This window comes from Natator depressus, chromosome 2 (assembly GCF_965152275.1).
Source record: "Natator depressus isolate rNatDep1 chromosome 2, rNatDep2.hap1, whole genome shotgun sequence".
In the NCBI taxonomy this organism is placed as follows: Eukaryota; Metazoa; Chordata; order Testudines; family Cheloniidae; genus Natator; species Natator depressus.
The window spans coordinates 228,674,574-228,696,809 of record NC_134235.1 but is presented as its reverse complement, the minus strand read 5'-3'; the positions used below and the strand labels follow the sequence as shown (position 1 = coordinate 228,696,809).

General features: G+C 44.5%; 2 protein-coding genes across 2 annotated transcripts in view; one reads left to right on the top strand and one right to left on the bottom strand.

The window, feature by feature from the left end:
* Positions 1-472: 472 nt before the first annotated feature.
* Positions 473-2,874, bottom strand: OTUD1 (OTU deubiquitinase 1). Its single transcript, XM_074946080.1, has one exon. It carries the CDS (start codon positions 2,696-2,698, stop codon positions 1,454-1,456), a length of 1,245 nt encoding a protein of 414 aa, XP_074802181.1. The 5' UTR covers positions 2,699-2,874; the 3' UTR covers positions 473-1,453.
* Positions 1,698-22,236, top strand: part of C2H10orf67 (chromosome 2 C10orf67 homolog) — a 159,577-nt gene continuing 139,038 nt past the window's right edge. The window contains exon 1 of the mRNA XM_074946078.1: positions 1,698-2,020. The gene's annotated coding sequence lies outside the window, so the exon portion shown is untranslated. The remainder of the gene's footprint in view (positions 2,021-22,236) is intronic.

Below are 22,236 nucleotides of genomic sequence, written 5' to 3'. Positions count from 1 at the left end.
TAAGCTATTTATGCAAAAACCAAGTTTTATTAAACCTGCAGATACAGTATTTTTACATTCCCCTCCCCAAACCAGAATCTTTGTAGTAATTTTTTGTTCCCTCCCACCACATGTGACTGTGCAGGAGACAAAATATTCCTCTGTAAACATATAAACAAACAGCAATATGCAACTCTTAACAAGAATGTAAAGAGAAACCAAATAAAATTATACACTTTATTCATTCAATTTTAGCTAAGAATATTCCTATTATACAAGTACAGTAGTAATTCAAAAAAAAATCACAAAATATTACAAAATAAAAAAGTACAAACTGCATTACTTAATAAATATGTCTAACAAATTAAAGTTAAACAGGAGATTAAAGAAGATAGCTCTCAGGTTGGAAACATTTAATGTTTGACCCAGCAAACCATACAAGTCTCGGTTTAAATACTTTTTACATAACATAGGACAGTGCATTATATTCTTGATTAGAAGAAGAAGAAGAAGAAGAAAAAAAAAAACCATCAAAAGGAGTAAAATGTTGTGATAAACAGCCTGCTGATGCAATGCAAGTGCCAAGGGGCAAAGAAAAGGCATTTAACAAAAAACCCTCAGAAACCCAAATACTGAGATACAGCCAATTCCTGCCAAAGCTACAAACTATTATCTTATCACAACATTCTATATTAAATTTCTATTATTACAATTGAATAAAAATAAATGGAACAATGGGTGAGTCACCCAAGCAACCAGAGGCCAATTTACTCTAAGCAGTAATTAAATACAGAAGAGTCACAATTGCTCCCTGTACCATTCATGAATAGCTACATTCCAACTGGCTTATAAGACTTGTTCTGTGCTTGAGGCAATCAAAAACTTTTTGAAGTAGCTATTTAAAAGTTTTCTGAACTTTTATGCAAACCATGGTTTAAGCTAAAGTTTATTTACTTTCCATCGACCAGGGAAAGTCGGTACAGCTACTACTCAAACTGGCCAACACCAATTTCATTAGGTTGCTTAAGTTGTATGGATCAAATCACAGCAAAACACAAAGACAACTGTTATATCATAAACCTTATTTACAAAATAAACCTCTTACAAACTTTTTTGGCTGCACAGCTGAAAACCAGATGCCAACATGAGATGTAGGAGATGGAGGTAACGGTTTAAAAAAAATAATGTGCAAAAAATACATTCTTCTAGAAAATAGAGAACTGGAAAACCCCCCCCACAAATATACATGGAGAAACCGCTTCCAAACAATCCAGGGCTAACTTTATGCAAGAGAATATTACAAATACAAGTTTGGATTTCTCACCCCCCCCCCCATCCCAGTTTAATATTGTAGGGAGGCTCCTCAGTCTCCGGCACCGCCGCTTTACGAAGAATTAAGGCATCATCACCATGGCCGATGCAAACTGTCTCTCTTGACCTGGAGTAGGGCTCTGAGCCCCTAGACTAGGCAGTCTCAGGAGCAGGTGTTCTGTTCGATGTACATCTTAGACAGTGACATGGCCATGGATTTGGCAAGCTCTTCGTCCCGCCTCCGCTGCACCTGAGTCTGCCTGCACCAGGCCTCGTACTCCGGGTTGGGACACACACAGTCCAGCACAGCGTCGTAGTGCCCATTGCTGAGCCAGCTCAGCCAGATGCTGGGCCGGGCCGGGTCCTCAGGGCCCAGGTAGTGGGCCATGGTGGAGACGGTGGGGCTCTCTGGCCTGCCGCCCGTGGTGAGATGAATGTTTACGTTCAGCATCTGCCCCATGGCCAAGAGCTCAGGGTAGCCGGCCCAGGCGCCATCCTGGGCGGCGCCGATGAGAAACTCGCCCACATCGCCCTCGATGATGGGGCTGAAATGGTGCAGGTGGTCCGCGATGTAGTGCACAGTCTGCTCGCGGAGCTCGCTGTGCAGCCGCTGGTCCCCGTACACCGCCTTGCAAACGGCGCGGTACAAGCAGTTTCCGTCAGGGATGATGTGGAAGCGGAACCGACTCTTGTGCCGCAGGTATTTGTCCTGCTTCTCCACCTCGGCCAGGTACAGAGCCAGCTTCTCACTCCGCTCCGGCGTCCTCCTCGGGTTGGGGCCCTCCTCCTCCGCTACTGGGGAGCAGGGCAGGGGCAGGGCCTGGCCGCTGCTCTCCTCGCCGCCGCAGGTGGCGGCCGGGCCGGGCTGGGCGCTGGCCGCCGCCTGCAGAGCCTGGCAGTGCTCGCTGAGGCGGAGGCTGTGGTTGCTGGGCTCCTCCGGGCGGTGCGGGGCTGCGGCGGCCTCCGCCTCCCCGCCGGCCTGTCTCATGCTCTCCAGGATGCCCTCGAGCCAGGCTCGGCTCTGCGGAGAGGCCGGGGCCAGCTCGACGGGGGGCTCGGGGCGCTGCACGATGCGGATGGGCACGATCCTCTCCAGCGGCCTCCTGCGGCTCACGGTGATCTGCGCGCTAGAGCTGTACTGCGGGGCCGCCGCCTGCCTGCCGCCCGGGCCCGCCGCGGGCCCGCCGGGCATCAGCTCTAGGCAGGAGGAGAAGGCAGTCATGGCGGCTCCGCTGCCTCCGGGCACCACACTCTCCTTAGCGGGGCTCTCGGCGGCCGGGCTTTGGCCCGCTGCGTCCGGAGAGGGGGGCCCCGCCGGCAGGGAGACTTTGAAAACGCCCGCCCCGCCTGCCGCCGCCGTTCCCCCCGCTGCCGGGTAGTGGGTGATCACGGAGCTGTAAAGCTGCATCCTCAGCCCCCCGCAGGCGGCCTTTTATAGGCGGGGCCGGGGCCAGGGCGGGGAGCGGCCGCGCTCGGGCAGCCGGAGAGGATGAGCCGCCCGGGCAAAAATAAACAGGGGCATCACCCCTCCCGCAGTGCGGCGGGAGGGCGGCAATTCCTGCTGCGCCACTGCTGTGGGCGGCCCCGCCTCGCTACCCCGCGCGCGGCCCTTCTGGAAGCTGCTGGGCCGCGGCGGGCGGGGCTGCGGGGCCTTGTTTACCTCACTCCCTCGGCACGTTGGAATGTGGAGGGCGGGGCCTGGTGGCGTCCCCTCTGTGACGTTGCCGAGCGCCGCCTCGCCGCCGCGGAAAGGAAGGCCTGTCCCCTCCCCCCACAGCCGTGAGGGTGCCCGGCTGCTGCCCCAGGGCTGCGCATTGGCAGTGGGGGAGACTGTGCAGCTTTCCAGGGCAGGCATATGTGTGTGTGTGTTAGTGTCACCACAGGAGTCCCAGGCTCGGCCGGGCCCCACCGCCCTGCCAGCAGTGACTGCCAACCACCACATGTGCTGTGTCAAAAGTACATTCCCCTCCTCCCCCGTTAGTGGTAAAAACAAGCCCCTGATTCCGGCAAAATGGCATGGTTTGGAAGTGACAGCGCCTCTCTAGCTTCATGGAAACACACAGAACGAGGAGAAAAGGCAGACAAGGAATATTTTTTCCTAAGTTTTCACCTATGCCTTGGGTGGAGCGCATGTGCCCCTGGGCTCTTCAAATCCTAGCATATAATTTGGCCCTTGTTGGAGTGGTGAAGACCCTACACAAATATCAATGGAGTTCAGGTTTGTTAAACTATCTGGGGAGAAAGCTAAGCACAGTGACATTTGAAAAAGGGAAGAGGGGGGTGGAAAGTAGGTGTCGCCAAAATAGGCACCTCTTTCCCCATTTCCTGTTCTCCCATCTCCACTGCTACTCTGCAGCTCCCGTTTCAGATCTTAGTAGGTAACCTTGATCCAAAACCTCTGTCATGTCCCTTTACCTCCCTGTTCTAAGAAAAACCTGTCTCTATCCCTTAGACTTTCCCTTTCTGCCTTCTTTTTTGTGGACCTGTCTCCTATTTCTAGCTCCTCCCTACTGTTATTTTAAACTCATACAGTTAAACTGGTGCAAGAGACTGTGTGGACAATTTCAGTTTAAACCAGGCATATTTCAGTTTATTTTAAATATGTTAAGGATTTATTTAAGCTAAACCAAAATAAGCCACACTCTTCACCTTAAATAAGAGTGCCCACACTAAGGTTGCCACCTTTCTAGGCCCCTAAGACCCCACCCTCGGCTCTGTCTCCTCCCAGAGGCTCCACCCCCTCCACGAGGCTCCATCCCCTTCCCCCAAGGTCCATCCTTGTCACTCACGCCTTTCCCTGCCTACTCCTGTTGCTCGCTTGATCCTCTCCAGGAGCCTGCCTGAAGGTAGGAGATAGTCCCAGCTGAGCAGGGGCTGACACAGGTTATTGACCTGGCGCCTCTTCTGGCCCTGCAGTAACCAGACTTTTGGTTTGGATGCCATTGTTTAGGGTTGCTAGGTCCCCTTTTCAACTGGACTTTCTGGTCGAAAACCGGGCACCTGGCACCCCTAAATGGCACCTGGACATAGAAGCCAAAAAACGGACTGTCCCAGAAAAACCCAGACAGGTGGCAACTTTAGCCCACACAGGTGTTGGTCCTGGTTTAACAAATGTGTTTAGATAAGGCCTTAATCTTCTTTTCTCTCCCTGTTCCCAGTGTGTGGCTGTCATCTGTTGTCCTTTTGGCTCCTCTTGGCAGTTGCCTGGCTCTCACTCTTCCATTTATTCCATTCCATTAATGTTGCCATGGGTGATTTCAAGTTCCATGATTCCTCTGACTTTTGTTTCCTTTCTATAACTTCCTAATTACCTCCAGCTCTAGCTCAATTCCTCCATTCATTGCCTCAGTCAGTGTCTTTACCTAGACCTGATCTAGACACAAAAATTATACTGTGATATAGCTGCTTATTTCAGTGGGAGCAGGCGTGCATCCACACATCTGTCTCCCATCAATAGATTTCCATAGTTAAATCAATATATTTGCTATGCTTAAAATAAAATAAAATAAATAAAAATGGTAGCTCTGTGACAGTGCAAGTAGTTTTCTGCTAGTATCCCACATTGCTCCATGAATTGACCTGTCAAGTAACCTTTCTGCACTTCACTGCCCAGGGTTGCAGGAGTGCAAGCACAACACTAAACATACTCAATAATTATATTGATTTACCTGTACCTGCATAACTTCTATATGTAAAAAACATCTTCATTATGTACTGCTCTGTCTCTCAGATTCCAAACTCCATCTTTGATCAACATGTTATTACCACTTTAAAAACGGTTTTAATTATTCCCTTATTTTAAATATAATTTTCTGTTTTTTCTTTTTCTGGCCTCCCTTGTTTTTTCCCCTTTATCCCGCCAGAGGCCCAATCCTGTAGTTCAAACACATCAACTTCCACAGACTTCTGTGTGTAACCCATTTTTAGTTCCCTCTGGTAAATCTAAGTAGAAAATACACACACAAAATTGGATTTCCACATGTTAATCTGTATATGCTGTTATAAATCCAACTATTAGTTCTATACGTCTCCCTATACACATACTGCTTTGTCTCCAAAGAGGACCCCTACAAGATGAAACTAGAAGTCATCAAATAATAGGAGTGGAAACAATGTGATATGAAAACTTAGATCCCCAAAATGATTTGTGGTTGGTTTATCTATGCCCGTAATGTCTTGGAATCAAGTTGCCCCAATTTACTTCAGCCTAGGCATTATAAAACATATAGCTACCTCTCCATCCACATAGAGTGACACAGTGTCTGTACACTCCACTGATTATGCTCTGACAGACACATTGCCAAGTATCACCTACTTACTCTAAGATCCAGTTTTTTCACCAACATTTAGTCTTATCAGTTGCTGAATAAAAATTGGGAACTGGTATACACCAGTTACCTTGAACAGATACTTCATAACTTTGTTATAAATTTCTAAAATTTTCTCCAGAATTCATCCCACAAATCAAATGCCTCCTGAAGAGTTTCAATAATCTGATTGGGACAGACCCCTAAAAACTTTAAAACACTAAGATTTAAATCGTACTAGTGACCTCTTTTTCCTCTTTTAGCTTTCTTATACTCTAAAAATTAAAGAAGATTCAGCTAGCGGAATTAATTTATCACTACTTCATCAAAAATAGCAACTTTTTCTTTAGTTATCAATTGGCTTAGTTTCAGGGAACCGTTTCCTTTATTCCCATGCTCTGCAGCTGAGGTCATAGCTACTGGAATAGTACAACATAGCATTTCATTAGGTATTTCAATAAAGGATAAACTTTGACACTAGACTCAGCATTTCCTAGCTGACTTTGTACAAAGATAAGAGGAGAGGCTGAAAAAAATTGTTAAAAGTTGTGATGCTTTAAAAATATTAGGTATTTAAGAGAAACAGTTGTCCCGAAACCTGTCACCATTTATCACAGAATCTTTAATTTTGGAGAACATTAACGTGTCAACAAGTTTGGGGAATTCACTGTAGTACTGGGGACCTTTTACAGTGAAGAATTACAAGGCCAATATGTTCCCACAGTTACCACTTCAGAATTTAAAATATAAAAGGAATACTAGGCACTAGTTAATGTCCAAATGATTTGCTTGACCTGGCATGCCCGGAAGGTTGATACTTTTAGAATGAATGGTGATGTCACAGTAAGCCAGGAGCATTGCTAGCAACCTATCACAAGGGCATAGAGTATTACAGCTTCTCTGAAAGTTAGAGAATGACTTTTGTATTTCAGAATGTTCTGAACTTCCCTTCAAATATAGTTAGTGAGACCAGCAGCTAAGACTCTTTAGACCTGGACAAATCAATGATTACATATTAAGAATTTTCCCAGTCAGAGGGCAATAAATAGCTACATTTCCATTAGTATGAAGCATCTCAAGAGTTTCTTCATCACTTCTTACTCGTTTCCTCACTCCCCCCTGCATAGAGCTGGCCTGAGCCCTTATGCACCCCCCATCCTCCCACACAGAGCTGGGCTGAGCTCCTGTGGCCTCCCGCTCCCCCCACACAGAGCTGTCCTGAGCCCCTCTGCCCCCCTCCCCCTGCACACAGCTTGCACGAGCCTCTCCCCTCCCCCCTCCGCAGAGCTGGCCAGAGCCCCTCTGCCCCCCTGCTTGCCCTGCCGCTCATCCTTCCCCCCACCCCGAGCCCCTTTTTGGCAAAACTGGGCATTAGCAAATAGGACAAATGGCCAGTTTTGCCAAAGATGTCTGGGTCAGGGCTTAGAAAAGGGACTGTCCCAGCTAAAATGGGATGTATAGTCACCCTAGGCTGGAGTAAGAGCTGTCCAGGGAGCCCGGGTAGCTGTGGGGAGCCCCAGATCCTCCACCTACCCTGGGCGGGGGGCTGGGATGCACAAAAGCAGGCCTCAGCCTATGTCCCTGCCCACCCAGGGCGCACTGCTCAGAGAAGGCAGAGAGTCCAGGGCTCCCCATGGTGGCCCGGGCTCCCTGGGTAGCTTTTACCAGCTTCCAGCCAGGCCAGGAGGTGGGGCCTTGGGTGGAAGGGGAGGAGCAGGGGGCAGGGCCCCATGGTAGGGATGTGTGGGGGAAGCCTAAATATTCTTTGTTTCCAAAAAATCGTAATCCGCTTCTGATTGTATGTAGATCCATGGGAAAGGTAAAATGGGAGAAAAGCAAGGGATGATTAGACAATTTCAATCAAGTTGTAACATCTCCAGAGAAGCCACCTCTTTGGAAAAGTGTAGCTCAAACTGGATTATCCACAGACCAACAGACAAAGGGTTTTTGTATAAATAGCCTGATTTTAAACTCTGATGAACTTGTAACGATAAGGAATCATCTTGGATAAGGGGTTGAAGGATCACTCCTGCCAGAATCCATGTTTGGGTGAACTCTGGCAAGCTTATTAGCATGTGTGTAGATTCTTTTTTTGTTTTTAATATATCTCTCTGTAATGCTTTTTATCTTAAGAATAAAGTAGACTTGCACAGTAAGTGCTGTGTGGTACCTTATAACTATAGCAATTACACCTGTTAACCATCTCTAAAGAGAAAGCAAGCAGGCATCCATGGGCAACAATCTGTACGGGGAATGACACAATGAAGGCAGGAAACTGGACAGTCTGGAAATAACCTAGTCAAAAGGGAGAGAAGTACAGGTCTCTACCCAGAAAGGCAACAGTTTGGGGAGACGGAAGCTGACAATATGTGCCCTTGTTGAACCACTGAGGGCTGGTGCAGTTACACAGGTGAAGTTGCCCTGAACTGTGACATATAGAGTGGTAGCATATATGTGATCTGTAACAGTGCGGATTGCATAAGTGCCAACAGCAGTAAAAGCAAGAACTGTAGAAGGAAAAGGACAGAGAAAATAGTCTCAAGACTCTTTTTGGGAAAAGGAATAATGAAGACAGAGATAGGAGAAAATGAAGTATGAACAGCTGGAGAAAAATTGTTTGGTTGAGTTAGACAGAGAAAGGCAGCTCAGTCCTGAGGATAGAAAAAAGACGCAGTCAATCAATTTGTTGTATTCTAATGACCAGTCAGGAATGATGGTGTGAGTTTGTAGAGAACCTCCAGCCTGCTGGCAGAGGGGCCAGCAGACCATTCTGTCCCCCAACCAACCAATCGTTTGGAAAGGTGGTGTGCTGATGTATGGTAGACTTATTATTCATTTATGATTGTTACTATATAAGGTGTAAATTTGGGGGTATGCCATTTGAGATGAAGGGGCAGATGTGTGTTATGTATGTATAGGTGTTGTGAATTTTAGTATTATGAATTTATGTAATATAAGTATTATTATGCCCAGAACTCAGCAATTTGCATATAGCTAAATAAATAAGAGTACAACACATTCTGGAAAAAAGATATGTAATTCATCATCAAAACATAAAAATGCCAGGGAGCATTTTAATATACTTGACAAATATTAAAACAGTTGTTGGTAATGTTAGCAAAATTACTGTTCCCTTGCTCTTTCCTCATCTAATAGCTCTATAACATGCTATAAATTTACTACCAGTACAGTAGTTTTTATTTTTAAAATATACGTAGTAAACACGCTAACAAAATTAGAACACACGATATACAGTAGATCTATTTGTTATGCAACTATGATCTGACCAAAGAATTTTTACCAATCTCTTTGCATTAGTATATTGTACCAATATTTTCTTCTTCCTACATAAAAAAATGGAAGGAGGGGTTTCATCCTGAAATATGTCACCTTTGTTATTATTATTTAAATGCTGACAATTTAGTAAGGTCAACATTTTCCAAACACAGGTGCCTACAGTTAGTCACCTACAATAAGTGACCTGGGGTGAAATCCTGGCTCCTACCCTTAGTTTTCAGTACTCACAATTGGAGTTATGGGAGCTCAGCATCTCCGAAAAATCAGACCACTTATTTAGGTGCCTATCTTTAGGCACCCATGTTTGAAAACGTTGGCCTAAGTCTGTGTTTTACTATATCCTCCCCTGCTAAAGGAAGAACTAATGGTAGAGTGGGATTGCCAGGTGGTGTGACTGCCAAATCTTGTGAAAAACAGATTCTTAGGAAGAGTGCGTTCCCCCCATTCATACCACCCACAAAGCAATGGCCACATAATTATGCCTTTGACTGGGGCCCTGCGCTAGCAGCAGACATGCATTCTCTATGGTGTTTACAAGCTGTAGAGGGAGGAATTATTGATTCCTGGAACAGAGTAGGCTATGTTTTATTTTTCAGTGTAACTTATTGGCTCTGGAGAGACCAGGACATATGGATTGACTATTCCCTAAATCTTCCCATATCAGGTTTTCCATGCACTCTCTCTCATCCCCCATTCATGTAGAGCTCACCATGCATGTTGTGGCCACAGAAGGGCTAGAGAGTTGTACAGAGTGAGCAGGATATACTGTTAAACCAGCTATTTTTCCCTTCCTAGCAACTCTCTTCACCCATTTTCCATGGATTTATGTGAGTGCACTCTCCTCTGCACCATTCAGCACAGTGGAGCACATGGCCATTTGTTATTGTAGAACATACCTTAAAGATATGTTTGTGGTAATAAAAAGAAAACATCTCCCACAGCTAAAGTTTCCACTGACATAATTGTTATCAGTGATTACCCTGCACATTCCGGGAAGTTTTCAGATAGTATAGAAGGCTAACCAGAGTCATACAAACAATTGTGGAACAACACTGGCATTCACTGATGCTAAACTGGATGCTGGAGTATTAGCCACTTTTAACTTTAACAAGTACTGGATATATAACTGACACATAAACAACACATTAAATATGCCAGCTGGAACACTGACAAGTGAAGAAAGGAAGGAGGGGAAAGAGCTTAGATAATATTTTAAGTGATCATCTGAACAAGTATTGCCCCAACTTGTTGTTCTTCTATTTACCTTAAAATTCTTCATAAAAGGCTATTAATGCTTGAAATATTTGACAGACTATTTAGATTTAGCTGGATAATACCAACAGTTGTGAAACACAGTATTTAATTTATTACTGCTTAATATGTTGAACCAGCGTACCTGGGACTACAAGTTAAAATTCCATAGAAGAGTATATAAAGAAATCCAAGACCTTCCTACAGAGGAGAAATACACACTGCCACTTGACAGAATTTAATTCGTAACAAACTTACTGGTTATATCTGCCAATGTTTTTCTGACAGTTGTATACTCTATATTTACTACTGCTAAGAAATTTTGCTGAGTTGTTTGTGAAGTTTAAGAACATTTAGGAAAGTACGGTGTCTAAAAAAACGGGTTTGATATCAATTTTTTCCATTTATTATTTGTATTATAGTTGCATCCCAAGGTCCAAATGAGATCAAGGCCCTGTGGTTGTGAGCATTGTACAGATGCACAGTAAGAAACAGGTCCTGCCTCAAAGAGTTTACAGTTTAGATTAAGACAAAACATAACAAGAGGATAGAAGAAACAGATGGAGGGAATGGAGAACACAAGTAACATGAACACATGATTGCATAGATTAACTATGGACATAATTTGCAGGGTATTTTTAAAGTATTAATAAATAAGATAATGATATCAATTATCCCAGCTGGCCACCTGTTTATCCATTATCAGCTGGCAATTTATTGTATGCATGGATCACGGCAGAAGTAGGTGTGATGCTGGCAGACTAGATGCCAACTCATGCCAACGGCCCAGGCCCTCATTGAACACTGGCAAGTGCATAACTGGAAACCAGTCTATCTTACCTGTGGATTAGTATAGTTTAAATAGATATTAGTGTTATAAGAATGTGTTTAGACTTTATGTAATGCCTGGTGAAATCTAATTATAGAATGTAGGGGAGCAGTTGCCCCACTTCGGCAGACAAAGGGTTAATAGCAGCCCTTGGAGCAGCTGCTCAGAACCCGGCCAATCAGAGAAGGCTTGGAAGCAGCCAATCAGGACCCTATATAAAGGCTGCAAAGCAGAAGACACAGAAGTCTCTCCTTGACAAGCAAGGGAGGGCTGGCTCCCAGGGATAGCACCTTGGATAGAGCAGGGCTGGGCAGGCTCAGGGGAGCAGAGGAAAAGCTCCAGCCTCATACCTGCCAGGCTGAGGCCCCTGATGGAAAGGGACAAGAAGGTGCAGGACTGAAGGGAAGTGGCCCAGGGAGCGTGAGCAGTAGAGGGGAGAGGAAGAGGGAGAGGAAGAGGGCAGGACATGGCTGCCACCAGAGGGTCCCTGGGCTGGGACCCAGAGTAGTGGGTGGGCCTGGGTTCCCCCCCACCCCCTTACACTGCACCTGGCTATGGAGGAGCGTGACCCGATACAGACTATTGCCCCTGTGGCAAGGGGATACACTTAGTGGCTGCAGTTGGCTATGAGCGCAGGTGCAGCCTGAGGACTGCTGATACCCCGGAAGGGGAGAGAACTGAGTGGGGCAGAGCTGGAGGGCTGTGTCCAGAAGAGGATGCTGCAAGCCAGGGAGCAACGTGGGTTCCAGACAGCACAGCAGATCAGACAACAGGCCAGACACCACCTGCAGAGGGCGCTCCACAACTGGACAGAACTAATTCCTGGAGCAACCAGCAGGAGGCGCTGCTGTGGCGATTTGGCGCTCCGTTACATAGAACATACAACCAATCTGGAGGTTCTGCCCAGGTTTTTGGCTATCTGCCCTAAAGATGGCACTCACGGTCAAGAGCCACTCGTGCCAGCATCACAGTGGGTCTTAAGGAGGGACTTGTAGGAGGAGAGGATAGTGGCTTCACACACAAGGAGTAACATGGAACAGAGTATGAAAATATGTTGATGGAGCTCAGAAGGTGTGCTAACATAAAAGTGTAGAAAACGTGGTGGGAGCTAAGTTGTCAAGGTCCTTAAAGACGAGGACACAATATATTTGCCTCTTGCTCTTTTGTGGCAACAAGGGAAAGTTAGAAGGGAAGTAGCAAAATCAGAGTGGGAAAAATATTCATGTCATGACAGTGGTGTCTTTTCCTTCGTAAATTTTTATAAGTGGCACTCTTTATGGGATATGTAGAAGAAGGCAGATGGGGGCAGGGGAACAGCTAGCAAATATAAGGTAGGACTGTGGAAAACTGCAGCAGTTGCTGGGGAAGGGGCTAACTGCTTCAGAGTGGTAAATATGCTTGAAGCTAAGAGATGTGGCACATTATAGATTCCTGCAGATTTCCATTTACCATGTAGCAATTTCTTGTAGGGTCCAGCAGAGGTTTAAATTGGACATAAGAATTTGGTAATCCCATTTTTTCCATGTCTGTAGAAAATTTTTGCCTCTCCCCAATGGCAATAGCAGAACAGAGCTAAATTGACTAGGACCACTACAGTGGTTCCACAGTAGGGAAGCATACATCTGTGGGGCTGGGGAAGAAACAACTGTAAAGGGAAAGGTAGGAGAAAAAGAGAAAATAATAGGGAGAGCAAAAAGAGTATCTATAGTAGTAATATGTGGATACAGCTTCTGCTGTGACTCTGACAGAAGCTTCTGCCTAAAGAAATTATTTATGCATGAACAGAAGAAAAGCAATACATCATGTGACTTGGCAAGTAGGAAAACTGGAAAATAATTGAAAATTGGAGACAAAAGGTGGGGAATCAGTCTCTCATTAAAATACTTCTAGGTTTTATCTATTTTAAAGACTGTGTGGGGAGGACTTCTAAATCTTCCATATTGTACTTGCCATATTTGGGATTCCAAACATCCAGGAAATGCAGCTGTTTCTGTTGGCATCTCTTCTTCACTCCCTTTCCTCATTTCAGTGTGAGTTAGGATTCAGTAACAGCTTTGGTACTAAGAAAAGGAGTACTTGTGGCATTTTAGAGACTAACAAATTTGAGGGTAAGCTTTCATGAGCTACAGCTCACTTCATCGGATGCATGCAGTGGAAAATACAGTGGGGAGATTTTATATACACAGAGAACATGAAACAATGGGTGTTACCATACACACTGTAACGAGAGTAATCAGATAAGGTGAGCTATTACCAGCAGGAGAGGAAAAAACCTTTTGCGGTGATAATCAAGGTGGGCCATTTCCAGCAGTTGACAAGAACATGTGAGGAACAGTGGGGGAGGGGGTGAGGAGAAATAAACATGGGGAAATAGTTTTACTTTGTGTAATGACACATTGACTCCCAGTCTTTATTCAAGCCTAAGTTAATAGTGTCCAGTTTGCAAATTAATTCCAATTCAGCAGTCTCTCTTTGGAGTCTGTTTCTGAAGTTTTTTTGTTGAAGAATTGCAACTTTTAGGTCTGTAATCAAGTGACCAGAGATTGAAGTGTTCTCCAACTGGTTTTTGAATGTTATAATTCTTGACATCTGATTTGTGTCCATTTATTCTTTTACGCAGAGACTGTCCAGTTTGGCCAATGTACATGGCAGAGGGGCGTTGCTGGCACATGATGGCATATATCACATTGGTAGATGTGCAGGTGAACGAGCCATTGATAGTGTGGCTGATGTGATTAGCTCCTATGATGGTGTCCCCTGAATAGATATGTGACACAGTTGGCAATGGGCTTTGTTGCAAGGATAGGTTCCTGGGTTAGTGTTTTGTGTGGTTGCTGGTGAGTATTTGCTTCAGGTTGGGGGGGTTGTCTGTAAGCAAGGACTGGCCTGTCTCCCAAGATCTGTGAGAGTGATGGGTCATCCTTCAGGATAGGTTGTAGATCCTTGATGATGCATTGGAGAGGTTTTAGTTTGGGGCTGAAGGTGATGGCTAGTGGCGTTCTGTTATTTTCTTTGTTGGGCCTGTCCTGTAGTAGGTGACTTCTGGGTACTCTTCTGGCTCTGTCAATCTGTTTCTTCACTTCAGCAGGTGGGTACTGTAGTTGTAAGAACACTTGATAGAGATCTTGTAGGTGTTTGTCTCTGTCTGAGGGGTTGGAGCAAATGCGGTTGTATCGTAGAGCGTGGCTGTAGATAATGGATCGTGTGGTGTGGTCTGGATGAAAGCTGGAGGCATGTATGTAGGCATAGCGGTCAGTAGGTTTCCGGTATAGGGTGGTGTTTGTGACCATCGCTTATTAGCACTGTAGTGTCCAGGAAGTGGATCTCTTGTGTGGACTGGTCCAGGCTGAGGTTGATGGTGGGATGGAAATTGTTGAAATCCTAGTGGAGTTCCTCAAGGGCTTCTTTTCCATGGGTCCAGATGATGAAGATGTCATCAATGTAGCGCAAGTAGAGTAGGGGCATTAGGGGATGAGAGCTGAGGAAGCGCTGTTCTAAGTCAGCCATAAAAATGTTGGCATACTGTGGGGCCATGCGGGTACCGATAGCAGTGCCGCTGATTTGAAGGTGTACATTGTCCCCAAATGTGAAACAGTTATGAGTGAGGACAAAGTCACAAAGTTCAGCCACCAGGTTTGCCGTGACGTTATCGGGGATACTGTTCCTGACGGCTTGTAGTCCATCTTTGTGTGGAATGTTGGTGTAGAGGGCTTCTACATCCATAGTGGCTCGGATGGTGTTTTCAGGAAGATCACCGATGGATTGTCATTTCCTCAGGAAGTCAGTGGTGTCTCGAAGATAGCTGGGAGTGCTGGTAACTTAGGGCCTGAGGAGGGAGTCTACATAGCCAGACAATCCTGCTGTCAGGGTGCCAATGCCTGAGATGATGGGACATCCAGGATTTCCAGGTTTATGGATATTGGGTAGCAGATAGAACTCCAAGCAGGGGTATTCTAGGGGTGTGTCTGTGCAGATTTGTTCTTGTGCTTTTTCAGGGAGTTCTTGAGCAGACGGTGTAGTTTCTTTTAGTAACCCTCAGTGGGATCAGAGGGTAATGGCTTGTAGAATGTGGTGTTGGAGAGCTGCCTAGCAGCCTCTTGTTCATATTCCGACCTAGTCATGATGACGACAGCACCTCCTTTGTCAGCCTTTTTGATTATGATGTCAGAGTTGTTTCTGAGGCTGTGGGTGGCATTGTGTTCTGCACGGCTGAGGTTATGGGGCAAGTGATGCTGCTTTTCCACAATTTCAGCCCGTGCATGTCTGCAGAAGCACTCTATGTAGAAGTCCAGTCTGTTTAGACCCAGAATCCTTCTTTTTGTAGTGTTGGTAGGAAGGTCTCTGTGGGTTAGTCTGTTCAGAGGTGTGTTGGAAATATTCCTTGAGTTGGAGACGTTGAAAATAGGATTCTAGGTCACCACAGAACTGTATCATGTTTGTGGGGGTGGAGGGGCAGAAGTAGAGGCCCCGAGATAGGACAGATTCTTCTGCTGTGCTAAGAGTATAGCTGGATAGATTAACAATACTGCTGGGTGGGTTAAGGGAACCACTGTGGTGGCCCCTTGTGGCATGTAGTAGTTTAGATTAGTGTCCTTTTTCTTTTGTAGAGAAGCAAAGTGTGTGTTGTAAATGGCTTGTCTACTTTTTGTAAAGTCCAGCCACGAGGAAGTTTATGTGGAAGGTTGGTTTTTTATGAGAGTATCCAGTTTTGAGACCTCATTCTTAATCTTTCCCTATTTGCTGTATAGGATGTTGATCAGGTGGTTCCGCAGTTTCTTTGAGAGTGTGGCACAATCTGTCAGCATAGTCTGTGTGGTATGTAGATTGTAGTGGATTTTTTATCTTCAGTCCTTTTGGTATGATGTCCATCTGTTTGCATGTGGAAAGGAAGATGTCTGTCTGTATCTGTACAAGTTTTTTCATGAAGTTGATAGATTTCCACTCCATACAGCTAAATTCAGTGCCTTGCATAATGACAGGTTTCAGAGTAGCAGCCGTGTTCATCTGTATCCGCAAAAAGATAAGGAGTACTTGTGGCACCTTAGAGACTAACAAATTTATTTGAGCATAAGCTTTCGTGAGCTACAGCTCACTTCATCGGATGCATGCAGTATGGGTGTATGCTTTGTTACTGTAATTCGCCACAGAAGCCTCAAAGTCTGCTTGCGTGGTATAAAAACTGGATGTATGCAATGAGAACTGGGTGCAATATGGTTTGAAATTTGCTTCAATGGAACATTTTCTGAATACAATTTAAAGGGAGATAAGAGAGATTCCAATAAATTTCTGTCATGACCTGCCCCTTTCTGGGCGCACACCTTGAACACCAGTGTCATTGCATCATTGGCTCGGCCTTTTTACCCTTCTAATCTTCTCAGGACTCTTGCCTGTAAATATTGGATGATCTTGGCTGCTTTTCCTAACTCTGTTTTGTGGGCCCTGCGGGTCTCTGCAAAACCCACTGATTGACTAAATCTCCAGCTTCTGGGTTTGACAAGCCACTAAAAAACTTTTTAACCCAAGTAAACATAACAAACAAAACAGTAACGTTCAGTAACCTTCCTACTTCTTACTCCTACAGGGAAAGCCTAATCTTTATAAGGGCCCAGCAGTGCTTGCCTTCATGACCACAGTCTAGCTCTCCAGCTCCCTCTGTGATCCTGCTCTTTCTCCTCCCAGGAGCCAGCCAACAATCCTTCTCAGGAGCCAACGAGTGATCTTTCCCACTCCTCCTCCTCTCCAGGAGCCAGCTGTCACATTCAAACACCGAGAGTTCTGAATGAGCAGTCCAGGTGGAGTTTCTGACTGGAAGTTCAAGCTTCTGTGTCTCTGTGCATGCAATGATACATGTTCCTTTTGATCTTTGTCCAACATTATACTTCAGTCACACAATTTGGCTTAATGTTTATTTCTTGCTCCACAGTATCCTTCATATTTATACTGTATAGTTAAAAGGAAAAGAAGTCAACACTCTAAGTGAGGATAAGAGTATTGCTGCCAGAATGCTAATGAATCCATAGTACATATCCAGTTCCTCCTAAATGGTTGTTCTTCTGATGGCTTCTGGGTGGGAAAAGGATAAATCTAGGCACTTGTAACAGCACCCTTCATTTTTCCAACCTTTTAAAAAAAGCCCACTGTTAATCTTCTCTCTGGCTTTATCGATGTCATGTGTGTCAGAAGAGTAAGGAAGTGTATGCCGCCAGCCCAAACTTTTAAAAGATTCTTGTCAATGAGGTATAAGTATGAGGTTAAGTATTCTACACTAAGGCAATGGGTGGAATGGAGTTGTACGCTGTTGGTGATAACAGAACAAACCTGGTTGTGGCCCTAGTGAACTAAAGACGATTTTCCAATTCACTGAATACTTCTATTGCACAAAGGTCTGAACATAACATTTACAGAAACATTTATTATTTATCTTAAGGAAAAATCTTAATGTTCAAGAGAAGTTGCATGTCAGAATAATGTTTAAGGGAACGTTTTACCACATGCTTCAATTCTGCTACAGTGTCATGTAAAAATACTGTTTACTGTATGCCTGCATTAGTCATCATAGATGTAATCCACACTATGACCTCATTTCCACATGGCCTGGCCAAATGCTGATGAATGGTGATAAACATAGATGTTAGCTCATCACTCAGAGATGCCCATTCTTGATAAGTGAGCAAGTACACATAAATCAAACAGGCTAAGTTTTGTTGTTTGTTCTTTTAGCTGCACACAAAAAGATGAGTGGACTCCTGTGTTTGTGCAGTGTCAAACATAATTAGGCCTCTCTCAAGAATGGGGCCCTTTAAGTACTACCATAACATAAGTGATTAATAATGATGACTTTACTTTCCCTAAAAGCAAAGTATAAATGTGGCTGTAAATAAGCTTTATAAGACCTATAAATTGGGGAAAATATTCTGTTTCAGGAAATAGTTTAAAGTTCCTTACAAACTATAAAAATATATGAAATAGCTACGTTTAATATATTATCCAAGTTAAGGTAGCCAGTCTCTCTCCCTCTTACTGTATGTTTCTTGTCTGAAAGTGGTACTTTCAAGGTAGCTTTATTGTTGGTCAATACGTGCAGATCAGATTTTTGACAGATACAGAGATTGTGAGGAAAGAGGGAAGTACCTGAGGCAATAAATCAGTACATACAGTTACAGAGATGAAATCCCATTACTAGAGCATCTTGATAGAATTTGCGAGTATAAAGTTACTGCATGAGGGGGAAAAAAAGGGGCACAAGTCTGCATGCTTCTCAAGTGATATACACAACTGGGAACACAGCACTTTGAACTGTCTTGCAATATTTTCAGGAAATATATTTAAGAATAAATACCTTGAAAGCTGAATGAGAATGACTTCAAGGGAAGGTCTTGTCCATCTTTATCCTGGGAAATCCTAGATCAGTGGTTCTCAAACTTTTTTTTTGTGGACCACTTGAAAATTGCTGAAGGTCGCAGCGGACCACTTAATGATCTTTCCAAATGTTGTTTGTACTGTTAGCTAACTATTGTAAAGCACTTTGGATAAAAACGCTATATTAAAAAAAACCTTAATAATAATAAAGATTTTTGTTCTACAAATAAAGGCACATAACTCACATTTTAATATCAGTAGTCTTACCTTTCTCATGTGATGGATGTGCCATCTCTCCCCCGCCATGGCAGTCCCCAAGCTGGGGCTGGGAAGGAGGAGGGTCTCTCCCTCTCTCCCCTGCCATGGCAGCCCATGAGCTGAGGCTGGGAAGGAGCGGGGTCTCCCTCTCTCCCCCACCGCAGCAGCTCCTGAGCTGGGGCTGGGAAGGACGGGGGGGGGGGTCTCTCCCTGACCAGAGAGCTGAGGCTGGGGAGGAGGGCCATCTCTCCCTGGCAGCCACAGCCCTAGAGCTGGGGAAAGTTGCCTCTTTCTCTGGCTGCCGCAGCCCAGCATGTCCCAAATTCCCCCCACCCTCTCTTCTCACCGCAGTGCCCCCTCCCACCTACCCTCTAGTCTCCCCAAGGCCACAACCTCACCTTACATGTGCATCTTCTGCAGGGTCCAGGCACCTAATTAGTGGATCCATGCCTGCATGGCTCCACTAATTAGATGGGTGGCCCTTCATTCTCTTTTGTGCAGCCACTGAGGTGCGCACCTTAGAGGGAACTATCCACAGACTACCTGAATGGAGCTCACAGATCACTGGTGCTCTGCAGACCACAGTTTGAGAACCTCTGTCCTAGATCTTTAGTAACACAATCCCACATATTTTTCTCCACCAACTAACAACAAAGGCATTATCACACCACAGAGGGATGGTTGCAGCAGAGAGCTACATCCTTACAGTTCATGGTTTCAGATTCATAAGCACAGAGAAGCATAGTAATTACAACTACTATGCTATTCCACAGTTTAGGCTTGCCTGTGTGGATAGGGCCAAAGAGTTACCAAGTAAGCAAATTATGCTCTGGAAGCGTTAAGGGTCAGGGAAGGCACACAGTCCATTTGCAATTATAACTTGAACTGTTCCCATCGGCACAGGAAAGACCTGTGTTATTACAGAGTCAGAGCATAACTGTAGTTAACTCCACTATTTAAAGATAAGATAGTGTCAGAAGAGCCGTTGGAGGAGTGGAAGGAATGACGACAACTTAACCCTAGCAGGGTCTTATTCTGTCCATTTATGCTAGTTTTTTGTAATAAAATAACTTTATTTAAAAGAGCATTGATTTTTAAAAAAGATAATACTTCCAGAATTTTTTTAGAAATATAACTAAGAGGCTTTAAACTCAATGGGCCTAATTCTGATCTCACAGTGGCATAAATCGGGAGGAAGTACACTGAAGTCACTGGATTTACACTAATGTAAAACTTTCATGCCCAATCAATATGAAGCAGTGTTGCCAACAATTTGTTGATTAACAACATCCATGGGAATTTGGAAGTAATATTCTGGCAACTAGAGAGCCTCCATATTTATTCAAAAATACAACTGAAGCGTTAAAAGTGATTAAGAAATAACCAGATAAGCACAAAATGCTTGAATAAGGATTATAAAATTAAGTATATTCCCTAGTTCACACTTGGATTCTTATCCAGGCAAAGTTTCATGAAACTTAAACTGTGTATTTTTTTTACTTAATTGATGAGCTTAAGGAGTTATTAATCCAGAGTAATTTTGAATGATGAATCTATAGAAAATATAGTTTGATTTGATATTGGGGGGGGGGAATAGCATTTTTCCAAAATAACTAGATCCCATACAGGCTTGGACTGTAGTAACATCTAAATGTAAGGGTTTTTCCACTGCACTGAAGTCCTCTGTGCAACCCCATAGGAATAAGTCCTAAATTAATCAAAGAAGGAAATAGGTATTCCATTAATACCACAGAAGTATATTTAGAAGAATAAAGAAAGCAGTAATCAAAAACCACAACTAAGACCTGCAGAGTACACACAAGTGAGTTCATCCTCGTGGGTGCCCAGACCCTCAAAGTCCCATTGGCTTTGGAGGAAGCTGACGGTGTCAGCACATTGTAGAACTGGGCTCAAAGTGTGTTCTCTAACTCAGACCAAAATCAGATTTCATGGACTTAATTTTACTGCAAGTTTTTTCTTCAATAAAAATAAAATATGAAGAATAATTTATTCATAAATAGGACCACTATGTAAAAGACTTTGTGGATGTTCAGTTAGAGTGATTAGGTCTGTGCAAGACACACACAAGTTTCACAAGTCCTGCATTTCATATACACCCAAAACACACTGAAATTTCTATGGAGTATTGAAGTGTGCAAAGACTTCATGATCAGGATCTCAATTCTGTATAGATAGGAAGAATAATGCCCTTTTTCTGACTTGGCTTGAATCACAACTACAGCTCTTAGTTGTGACAACCTCAAGTCAGGCACGAAATGGTTCTCCGTGCAATGATTCTCAGTGTACTGCAATAAAGAGTTTTATTGCATTTCCCTTGAAGCACCAAAACAAACACACCAGGTAATCATGTTTCATTTTGAGAGGATCCAATCAGCTTCAATTCTCAACGTGTACAATGATATGCTTTTTTGTTGTGCCATTTATACAAGCATTCAGAATGTGTTAGTAATTCCGATCTAAATCCCTGTTTTCAGGAGTTAATAACTAGACTAAAAGTCTAACAAGGTGCAATTCCATATAACCTGAGTGTAGTGGGGCAGCTGCCCCCACTCTGGCATAGAAGGGGTTAAAGCAAGCCAGAGACACTGTGCAGCGCCCCAGCCAATCCTGGAAGGACTTATTGACAGCCAATCAAGTGGAGACTGCTTTCATGCCTCCATCAGGGCCGGGCTGGGCCCTATAAGAAGGCTGCAGGACAGAGAGGAGCTGAGTTTCTCTTTGGAGGGCAGAGAGAAGAACAGGCTCTTAGAGCTAGGCCAACGAATGCCAGACTGGGGCCCTGACACAAAGGGGCAGAGAAGGTGCTGGGGCTATGGGAAAGTGGCCCAGGGAAGCAGGCAGTAGAGGAGAATTGCAGGAGGGCAGTAAGTGGCTGCCACTAGAGGGTCCCTGGGTCAGGGCCCAGAATAGTGGGTGAGCCTGGGCTTCCCCCTTTCCCTCCCACTTGCCAGTGATCAGTGGCTAAGCCAGACTGAAGTTTGCCCTTGGAGGAAGGGGCTAGACTGAGGACTGCAGTGAGCCACATGATAGAACCAGAAGCTGCTGATCCCCTGGAAGGGGGGGGAGAGGCAGCGGAGCAGGCACAGCTGGAGGGCAGTGTCCAGAGGCGTATGCCATGGTCTGGGAGTAATGGGGCTCCGACAGTGAGGATGGTGGAGACTGAGAAAGTAACGGAGGGTGAGACACTACTAGTGAAGGTGTGCTGCTGAAAGAGCTAATTCCCTAACCAACCAGCTGGAGGTGCCTCTGTGGTGAGTCTGGCACTGTTACATTGACCAATAAAAACGGTGCATGACTACTCTCATAAATTCAGTAGCAAACCTGACCTGAATTTTCCCCAGGCCATACAGCAAAACAAGTTCTAAACAGACCAGATTACTATGACTGCAGTTGGTAATTTGGTGCTAAACAACATCTTATTTAATCCAAATGTAGTAGTTAGAATAATAAAGACTATCCTGTAATCACAAGTGAGACTGCATGAGATGTTATGAAAGGCATCTTAAGCAAAGTGCTGTAGGTCTCTATCCTCAGTGTTAGTAGACTTGAAAAGAATGGTTATTTACTTTGCAGTAACTGGTTTTTCAAGATTTTGTAGTCAGTGTGGATCCCACCATAGGTACG

What these genes read in the sequence shown, in the direction of transcription:
- OTUD1 (XM_074946080.1), bottom strand. Translation starts at nt 2,698, where the DNA reads ATGCAGCTTTACAGCTCCGTGATCACCCACTACCCGGCAGCGGGGGGA.